The sequence below is a fragment of the Populus trichocarpa genome, chromosome 1, assembly GCF_000002775.5.
Source record: "Populus trichocarpa isolate Nisqually-1 chromosome 1, P.trichocarpa_v4.1, whole genome shotgun sequence".
Lineage (NCBI taxonomy): Eukaryota > Viridiplantae > Streptophyta > Magnoliopsida > Malpighiales > Salicaceae > Populus > Populus trichocarpa.
In genome coordinates this window covers 8229221-8239763 of record NC_037285.2, presented here as the reverse complement: position 1 = coordinate 8239763, position 10543 = coordinate 8229221, and the positions used below count along the sequence as shown (strand labels likewise).

The 10543-nt window shown below is 35.4% G+C and overlaps 1 protein-coding gene across 1 annotated transcript; it reads right to left on the bottom strand.

The window, feature by feature from the left end:
• Nucleotides 1-3102: 3102 nt before the first annotated feature.
• LOC18109358 (puromycin-sensitive aminopeptidase) lies at nucleotides 3103-10209 on the bottom strand. Its single transcript, XM_052447424.1, is given in 31 exon segments — nucleotides 3103-3490; nucleotides 3625-3696; nucleotides 3806-3922; nucleotides 4024-4134; nucleotides 4322-4402; nucleotides 4404-4498; nucleotides 4609-4690; nucleotides 4786-4932; nucleotides 5060-5198; nucleotides 5288-5436; nucleotides 5801-5984; nucleotides 6075-6155; nucleotides 6233-6342; nucleotides 6441-6497; nucleotides 6589-6600; nucleotides 6720-6724; nucleotides 6889-6907; nucleotides 7019-7066; nucleotides 7248-7328; nucleotides 7424-7487; nucleotides 7710-7735; nucleotides 7840-7926; nucleotides 8037-8064; nucleotides 8201-8262; nucleotides 8369-8581; nucleotides 8680-8787; nucleotides 8870-8944; nucleotides 9035-9148; nucleotides 9510-9586; nucleotides 9713-9788; nucleotides 9890-10209. Coding segments are annotated over 31 exon segments (2787 nt in total). The 5' UTR covers nucleotides 10076-10209; the 3' UTR covers nucleotides 3103-3409.
• Between the last annotated feature and the right edge of the window lie 334 nt (nucleotides 10210-10543).

Below are 10543 nucleotides of genomic sequence, written 5' to 3'. Positions count from 1 at the left end.
TCTCGGTCTGGGTGATTGGTGGGCTCTGGTATCATTTACGTTGTATTCACTTCCAAGTCTTGGATATGGCGTCAATTTTGGATTTTAAAGAAATTTTGAAAAACCAACAAGCACATTCGGTCATGGCTCGGACATGCTTCGGTCCTGGTAAATTCTTTTTAAGCTAATCTAACTCAAAAATTGATTGCTTTTAATCCAATCTGACTCACTCTAGCTCAAAAAGAAAATGCCAAGCTCCTGTGAGACATCTACGTCTCTACATTTCAAAGGTTGCCTTGTTCTTCTACCTAGATTATAACCTAAAGTTTTATTATTTATACTTATAGCAAAAAAAAATCCACCCATTTACTATATTAAATGGGTGTTTGAGAATATGGTTACAGTTATTTTTCAAAGTATTTTTGGTTAAGAAATTTATCAAAATAAAAATTTTTTAAAAAAATTATTTTTGACATCAGCACATTAAAACAATATAAAAATACCAAAAAACTTAATTTGAAGCAAAGAAAAAAATAAAAATAAATAATTTTTTTAAAAAAATATTTTTAAAACACAAAAATAAATAAAAATATTTAACATAATGGTTAAGAATCGGAATGCCGAGCCAAATCTATTACCTCAACATCTAACATCTAAGTTTGTAGATATGGTTTTTTTTTTTATTATTATTTGAAATCCATAGATTTGATTTGGTCGGAATCGCGTGCTTGTCGATGCATTTACGTTGAAGTTCCAATACTAGCTGTGAGAATATGATACATTTCCGTTTTTAATACGAAATAAAAATGTGAATGTTTTAATGACAATATCAATATCATTAAAACATAATAAGTTTAATATTTTTTTTGGTTAATTTAAACATATTTGAAAAGGTATTTTCAATTATTTTTGAGGCACCAAGTGCTACTGCAATATGCGATCTTTAAGGTTACATCAGGATAAAACTATGAGAGTTTTTTTTTTTTTTTTTTAAGCTTGTAAGCTAACATTTATGAATTTGGATTTATCAGTCCAAAAAAGTTCCCAAGGGGCGTAGCGTGATGGTAAAGAGCTTGAGATCTACACAGTAGGTCTCGAGTTCGAGTCAGGACGTGCACCTCTTGTAAAAGCCTAGGATAACCGTGATTTTACTTGCTCACCTGGGCTCACAAAGTACACTTTTCAAGAGGTGGGGTTTCCTCGAATTTAAAAAAAAAAATTCCAAACAAAACAACACAAGATATTCTACACTATTGTCTAGTGGGTTTAGACATGCTACTCAAAAGTAGACAATTATCACTCAATGTTGAGGGTTGAGATCAAACTTAGAATGGTGATAATTTTCTCCCCCATGGCCCGTATAGGTTGCAAAGGGCTTGGAGAAATGAGAAAGCAAACCAAATAATTGTGCTCCCATTAAAAAAGGGAAGATTATTAAGCTTTTGTCCGTTAAACAGCTACAAAACACCAAGAAAAAAGAAAAGTTTGTGTTTGTTTATCCTTTTCACATACTTCTTGTGCTCTTAGGCTGTCCACAAGTTGGGGGGGCAATACTTGTGGGGGGCAGTTGAGGAATGTAATTTCACTCAAGTTCAAACTTTAAAACTCCATTAACACCTTCTGCTCCTCTTGTTCTTGGTGATTACATGTGTTAACAAAAAATCTGGAGAGCATAAAATCCTGGTTGGGAGAGCATACATAAAATCTGCCCATAAACCTTTACCCCACCTCTCTCTCTCTCTCTCTCTCTCTCTCTCTCTCTCTCACACCTAACAATTTTTTCTTCTGATTATCTTTTCAATTAGTACAGCCAGGATATCGTATGCACGGGAACGTCTGGAACATCGGTGTAATAATAATGCTTGTTGGATTATTATATTTGAGCTTAAAAAAATGATATTGGAATTAAAATTAATTAACTTAATACTAAAATCAATAGTTTTTTCTTCCAGCGCATCACCTTGAAAAATACTATTTATTATATAAGTATTTTTTTTCGTTGCCTTTGTTTTTTTTTTATTATTATTATTCAACGTTTAATTTAATGCATTATAGATTAAGCTTCATGATTTTTTTGTTGTTTGTTTTTTATGTAATTATTCTAATTTCATGATTTGTGTTACGAGTTTAGCGTATTAACCCAATGGACTTGGATTTTTTCATTTTAATTGGTGTTTTTTTTATTTCATCATTTAATATTAAATCGATTAGGAATTGGATTTCATGATTTGTTTCGATTTAATTTCTATTATATTATCTTGGTCTAATGACCATGATCACAAGTTTTGTAGGTTAATCTTAGTTGACTCGAGATATTTTTCGTCTATTTTTTTATTGGATTCAATTTCATTGTTCAAAAATAGGTTGATTAAAAATTATGTTTCATAATTTGTTTCAATTTGTTTTATATAAAGTTATCTCATGATCCGAGTTGCGGTTTTGGCAAGGTAATTTGGGTTGTCACGGGTCAATTTCTTGATTTGTTTTCTATGAGGTTATCCCGATCTCATAACTCGGATCATGGGTTTAACGGTTAACTCGGGTTGACTAGGGTCATTTTTTGTGTCCTTTTTTAATTTATTTTTTTCAACTTCATTCTTCAATATTGGATTGACCGTAGAATTAGACTTCATAATTTGTTTCGATTTACTTTTTAAGGGGTTTTCCTAGTCTCACGACTCAGGTTATGAATTGGACATGTTAGCTCAAGCTAGCTTATGTCATTTTTTTTGTTTTTATTTTTTTTTTCAATCTCATCATTCAATATTGGATTGATTGAGAATTTAACTTCATAATTTATTTTGATTTGTTTTATATTGAGTTATCATGATCTAAGTTTCGAATTTAACAAGTTGACTCAAATCCTTCTAATATGTTCATGTTTTGATATTTTTTTAAAAAAAAAATTGGTTGTCTTGAGTGTTTTTAGTTAGACTATGATTTTACTCGTCATTTGGGTTACCTTTAAACCTATCAAGTTAAACATGTCAAATCGAATTAATTAATTCTCACATAATCTTTTTTTTTTTTTCTACTAGAAAACTTATTAGCCATGCTTGAACATTTTTCACATTGAAAAGAATCTTAATCTAGCCTACAATGTAGCGTAAGCTAACAATCTAGTTAACAAAAAAAGAAGAGTTTTATTGTACCCCTCCTCTTATAACACTATTCATTAAAACATCAGTGGAGTAACATTCAAGTTCACCCAACCAAGAAGAAAAAAGCATCATCAGGGTATTATTTTGGGAAATATTCCATGCAAAGATGTATTGAAAGTTACAGAATCCTGTCTCTTCCATGAAAGAGACATAACGAGGACAGCATGCTTATCATGGTGATCTTGCAAATGTGCCAAACACACTTATTGTCCCACATCACCGTCGCAAGCACTGATGACAAACAACTGCAACCTGCAAATTTTAGGCATTTAAGCAGCTAAACTTTTTGAGGCGATCTCAAATACGTTCTCTGACAGTCCATTGGCAGACACGATCATCTCCAGCTGTGCCTGCATTAAACCGTGCCAATTTGGATACAAATTAACATGCCAGCCAACAACAAATCTCAAAGGTAAATCTAATGTAGGCAACATCAATGCTTTTGGATGGTTATTCCACAGAAAAAATGGCACCGGCTACTTACCTTGGCAAGGTTTTGCCGGGTTTCATCATAGCGTTTCCATCTTGAGAAGGCTGATACCATCCGGGATGCCATCTGGAATCCACGGAGGTTATTGAACAAGCAACTACAGATGATCAATCCCATGAGCATAGTGATAACGACAATTTACTTCCTACTCCGTGGATGTAATATAGAAACAAACCTGAGGATTAATTTTGTCCAGTTGCACCACAATCTCCCCCAAGAACTTGTAGCCTGACCCGTCCTTTGCATGGAAATTCACGAGTGAGCTGCAGAATGCTTTAATGAGTGAGTGTACCTGCATATCACACAAAGGGTTCAATTTCAATCAAAACTTCGAAATTGACACATGAAGGTGCGCACACAAACAAACATAAACAGTTATTGATGATTGCATACCTTGTTTGGATTGCGCAGATCAAATGCTGGATGATTCAAGAGGTTCTGAACATTCTCAACATTACCAGGAACATCAGACATGGCTTGAAGGGCAAACCAATTATTCACAACCTATCAGAAAGAGAGAACATATTATCCAACAAGAGATAACAAAATTACTTCAATGCTCTGTTCCTTGAAATGGCTTCCAATGATATAATAGCCTCATGGAAGTCATTGTTTCCCAAATATACTTGTCCTCGGTGAAACAGGGCACGACAAAACAATTAAAATGAATTGCTCTCAGCAAAAGACTCACCAAAAATTCATCCTGCCACTTGGTGTAGAAGTCAGCAAGTACTTCATCACAAGTTTTCCCAGGATTTTGGGCTATGGCTGTCCAAAGCTGCAAATTGATCGGTCATATTTGTGGCAGTTTTGTACTCATGCAATGCAAGCTCAGTTAACTCCTGGTCTTCAAGTGATGCAAGATATGCTGCAGATGGTGGAAAAGACAGGTGTAACTACTTAAATTAGTTACTATAATCTAGAAACTTTAAATACCATGATGCCAAGAAACACAAGACCAAGAGAAGAAACACAGACCAAGGGCAATATTCTTTAGAGCACGCCTAGCCATGTTAGGATGGTTAAACACATACTCTTCTGAGCTCCTATTGTTTTCGACCTGTGAAGTATGACAAATTCATTCACCCAAAGTGATTAATCAAGAAGTGGAGACATTAAGTACAAATAAAGTAAACCCAGGGTGACTGGCCATACTGTGCGTAAAAACTCTGCTTTCAGTTCAGATGCAAGCTGCTTCCTGATGAAAGATTGAACAGCATGAACAGCATCAGGATCTGCAACTTCCATCATGTCCATTATTTCTCCTTCACCTGGTAGTGTTATTGCCTTTGCAATAAATTCCTGGATAACAAAAAGATTAAGCCTCATTAGTGCATTACATCTTCTATCTACTCTGGTGCATGAATCTTCTACCTCCTCCCTCCCCACAAACAAGAGGAGGAAGATGAGGAAAAAACACTGGCCATACCTTATCCAAGTTCGAGTCACTAAGTACGCTTCTTAGCCCTTGCACAAACTTTGGGTTCAGAACCAATGGTTTCCCTTGTTGGAAATCAGAGACTAAACTGAGCATCAGTTTTCTAGCCAAGACTTGTCCAGCCTCCCATCTGAAACAAAAAAAAAAAGAGTACAAAATACCTTTCCATCAGTCACTTAAAGTAAGAAAAATGGCACAAATGCTTAGAGATAGACAAACCGGTTGAATTCATCTGAATCATGAGCAAGGAGGAAAAACAGATCACTGTCAGAGAGATCAGATTCAAGACGGATTGGAGCGCTGAAACCCCGCAATAGAGAAGGTACTGGCCGCTCAAGTATATCAGAGAAAACAAATTCCTCCTCTTTCTGTGCAGCATCAGCAGTAAATTCACTTCTTATTGATAAAAGTGATGCATGATATAAATTCATTTCCTTTTAATCTCAATAAATAAAAATCACAATAAAAGCATCATATAACAACTAACTAACTCCAACCACAACTACTAACATCTTTATAGTAGATCCAGGAACACCACTAATTCATATGAATAACTAGTAACACATATCCAACCAAGAAAAATCTGAAAAGACCATTTTGATGCTTAACCAAAAATCTGGCAAAACAATCAAAAATAGGACATTGGAAAGCAGCTGCAGTTAACAAGATATCCAAGGAGAAACTAAAACATGCAAAGATAAAGCAAGCATGGGTTCACCGGTGTGCTCTCACCTTGGTTACTCTAAGAATTGTACTATAGGCTGGTTGACTGCCACTTGCAATAGACTTCAATGCTCCATCATGATACACAGACGAGAGTGGCATGTCCTTGCCACTTGTGTCGAGCAGCCCTAACACCACAGGAATGAACATGGGTTCTTTAACTGGTTGCCCTGGCGTTGGTGGTACTTCTTGACTGTGGAATATCCAGATTCCGAGTTGTCAGTCATACCACAAGACTAATAAAGGAAGATTATGCCTCTCGCAAGGAAGTTAGCATGTATACCTGAACTTTAAGGTGAAAGTATGAGCTTCAGCATCATAAGATGAAGTAACTTTAACCAGAGGTGTACCAGCTTGGGAGTACCTGTAATTTTATTACATTCCAAGGTAAGCATAAAAAAACAGAGGGTAATTCAAAGAAAATAAAAGACAGGTCTATACCATTGTAAGAAATTAGCGAAATCTGCATCATTTGCATCTCGCATGGCAGCAAAAAAATCTTCACATGTCACAGCTTGACCATCATGTCTTTTAAAATAAAGATCCATGCCCTGAAATACAAAAAACAATTGTGGTTAAATTTTCCAGGATGCATAGTTTTATGGTATAGCTGATTATCACACAAGAATCAGTTTGGATCATTTTCTACCTTTCTGAAACCTTGACTCCCTAATAAGGTTTTGTACATCCTGACAGCTTCCGCTCCCTGATACACAAAAATAAGAATTTGATGCATCAACAGTGCTCCTTATCCACACACATGCACATATATACACATGATGAGAATGCTTTCATACCTTTTGATACACCTGCAACGAAGAAAAACAAGAAAGAAAACCCAAAAGATGAACAATTAGGTAACTGGCCTCGTGAAAGAAGGAAAACTGAACAAAATTAAAAGATGCAACCACAAATTTCCAAACCATACCGTCACTGCAAATTTTTGGCGGTGAAAAGTCCCGTATCAGAATGAACCCAATGTCATTGCAAAAGACAGCCAAATATCAAAAAAGTTAAAAGACCAAATTCCAAACCACTTGAAAGCAAAGTGTTTCATGAAGCTTTGACTGAATAAGTCATACAGAGCAGAAACTAACCTGTGTAGAAGTTGTCCATCTGTGGATAAAGAGGCAGCGACATTGAATACAGTACACATCTAAAAATTAAGTTTAAAGCAAGCAGATAGTTTAACAGAAAAGGTCTTTGATAAATAAGTAGATTTCATACCTTGATATATGAATGTGGTTGCACTGGATGAGCCATAGGACCGGCATCCTGAATGATTACAAAATAGCTTTGTTAGAGCTTGCATATAGTATGCTGTATCAGAATCCATGTGAAATTATAGAGAAAGCATACTCATGTATCAACTTATAATTGTGAAAGTAATTTAAACACCTGAAGATTAATACTTAAGACATCACTTCAAAAATTGTGAAAAGGGACAAGAAAGAACCTGCGGGAACTGAGAAATTCGAAGCCTTGAAACATCAGAGATCCTCTTCACAGTGCGGCTTCCCATATCAGATGAAAACTCCTAGCATTGTTGAAAGATTTTCAAGAATAAATAAAGAAGGTACTAATATGACTATGAAATTGCCACTCGTTATATAGGAAAGAAAAGAGTTCTACCTGATCACGAAATACAGTTAGACCTTCCTTTAAACTGAGCTGGAACCAGTCACGACAAGTCACCCTGCATTTATTCAGATATCACTTAATTAAAGTTTCAATACATACAGTAATTCACAATAAAACAAAAGCAATAAAAAATACATTCATCTCCATGACCACTAGAACAACAAATCCACTACAAACATACTGCAACAACACAGATCTTATTTCTCTGCATATAAAAATAGAATGCAATAACACTGGCATAAAGACAGGATAAAAAATGGGAGGACTTTAAGCCAACCTGTTGCCTGTCCAGTTGTGGAAATACTGCAGATAGAAACAAGACAAAATTCAAGTCAAAACAATACATTCCTCGGAATCATACAAAAGGTTTTGAAAAAATATGCTCCTTCTGTTATATCATAACAAACCTCATGGCCAATAACCCTAAGAATAGCAGCATAATCTGCATCTGAAGCAGTTTCTGGGGATGCCAAAACAAGCTTGGAATTGAAAATCTGCCAAAAGGAAATCCATATAGATAAGATCAATTAATTTTTGGTGTTAATAAGAAGATAAAATAAACAAATATAAATGATGATGAACTCGAGAATGTTAGATGACATACATTCAAACTTTTGTTCTCCATGGCTCCCCTGACAATCAATCAGAAACAAGTAGTGTGAGTGCTTAAGTGCATGAAACTAACAGTATTTGTCACCATTATACAGATCAAACAAGATAAAGGGCTATTATATGAGCACGTTTTACTAAACAAAGAATGTAACTTACATGTCAAAATCAGGGACAGCAACAATGTTAAAGAGATCTAGGTCATATTCAAGACCAAAAACCTGTTTGCAGAGTTACATGATAAAATGGTAAGACTCTTAACACTAAAACCCAAAACTTAGGTTTGATGTTATTTTTAAATAATGGGTTAGATAGGAAGATACTAACATCCTCATCCCATTTCATTGCTGCTTTAAGTGAATACATGGCATGTGCTGTCTTGGGTACATCTTGTGCAGGGGTCCAAATTCTTAGTGACACATTTCGACCAGAACGGGTAACAAACATGTCATCTCTGCTCTCCAGCTGTCCAGCAACCAATGCAAACAAATAGCAAGGTTTCTTGAAGGGATCCTCCCATAGAACATAATGCTTACCACCCTGCAACAGAACCAGAGAAGCAGACTTTGGATGGTGATTAATTTTATTTTATTTTTTGGTGGATGGGGGAGGCTATTCTACATAACAGGTAAATTCACCTCAAGGTCTCCTTGTTCCAAGAGATTTCCATTAGATAGCAATACTGGGTACAAAGATTTATCAGCTTCAATCCGGACAGTGTATTTTGCCATTATATCAGGGCGATCCTGTTAACATATTAAAATAAAATATTTTAAAGTTGTATTTAGCAGAATGAATCAATAGAATTAAATGGTTCTATGAATTAACCTGATAATATGTAATTTTGCGGAAACCCTCTGCTTCACATTGAGTGCAGAAATTCCCAGATGACTTGTAAAGTCCCTAAAGAGAAAAAAAGGATAGTGCAACTTCAAATCTAGCAAACAGTCACAAGAAGCATCTGTGAAAAGGACGAGAGAAAATATGTTGTACCTCCAATGATGTGTTCTTCTGGGGATATATCTCAGTAACAATTTCCAACGTAAATTTACCAGAAGGTGGTGATAGGATTGTTAAATGGCGTGATTCCAAATGATAATCTCCATTCTGGAAAAAAGAAAAGCGCAAAAATAAAGTTGTGTTAAATCATCACCAAATTATCTTAAACCCTCCCCGCCCCAAAAAAAGAAAGAAGAGAGAAAGAAGAGGGGAAAAAAAAGAGAGAGAGATGGGGAAAGAAAAGGAATAAAGTGCCAAACATCACAAAATGGCAAGTGTTCTAACTGGGTGTGAGCATCCTTGGACTAATAAAATGCGAAAAAAGGAAAAGGTATAACATTATCAAAACCTCCTATAGGAAAGAGTGTAGACAAATATCAGGATCGAAAAAGCAAAAAAGCTTTCCAATATAGTTAAGTGGAAAAATCCACAAGCTAAGCCAACATCTGGAAGAGTGAAATATACATACCTTCAGTTCCTCACCATTGACTTTAACTGAAAGCAGCTTCAGGTCTGCTCCATCCAAAACTAGCGGAGAAGAAGAACCTATTCAACAATAGTGTTCGATTAGCCAGTGCTATGGTATGAACTGCCATTGTAAGAACAACATTTGCAAATTTCCTACAGATGTCTGATCAAATTCTACGAGCAAAGAATGGCCTTAATAGTTACCTTCAACTCTGGGTAAAACAGTTATTTTCGAACTAACAATTGTTTTCTCATCACCCAGCAAAAATGTCAAATCCACCTAAGATAAGGATACAAGTACATGAGGATAAGTGAAAGCCAAAGAAAGAAAATCAGAGTCCTAGATGTCTATATTCCAAACTCGACTAAGTTTTTGCATACCGAATCAAAGTAGTAGTCAGGCAACTTGTAATCCTTGAGAAAGATTTCTTTTGGTGCGTCCATTTTGGATTCTTCAACTTGCTTGGGTAATGGTTCTGTGGCGACTGCACAAATTAGTCTCCTTCTGTCTTGCTTATCTCTCTGAAAATATGTCAAGGAATGCACAATAAGGTCATATACATGCATGAAACACCAAGCAAAACAAATCAATCACGGAAAAAATTCACAATTTTCCATGACACTTTATCGGGTGCATGAGTGAATGTGCGTGTCACAATGTTTTCTAGATTCTTCTAAATTATAGATTTTTTAGTGAATAGAATACTAAACGATAAATCCTTCTAACTAATACACCCTTCATTTCAAAAAGACAACTTCATCATTCAACGCCTTGCGTGTCACAACCTGCCTCCAACCCCACAGATTTGTAAGGAAATAGTAAAAGATGTTCAATTACATTTAAAAGTCTAATGATCTAATAATTATGCTTTTGTTTTGTTCTGTCCTGTCCAATAGGGAGTTAGTTTGGTTAAGACAGTCTGTAAGAGCCTGTCATCTTTAGAAACATGGGCTCTCCTGGTCCAGTAAACCTGTTCTCTTGAATGAAAAATCTAGTGGAATACACACACACACACACTAGACCCGAAACAAGAG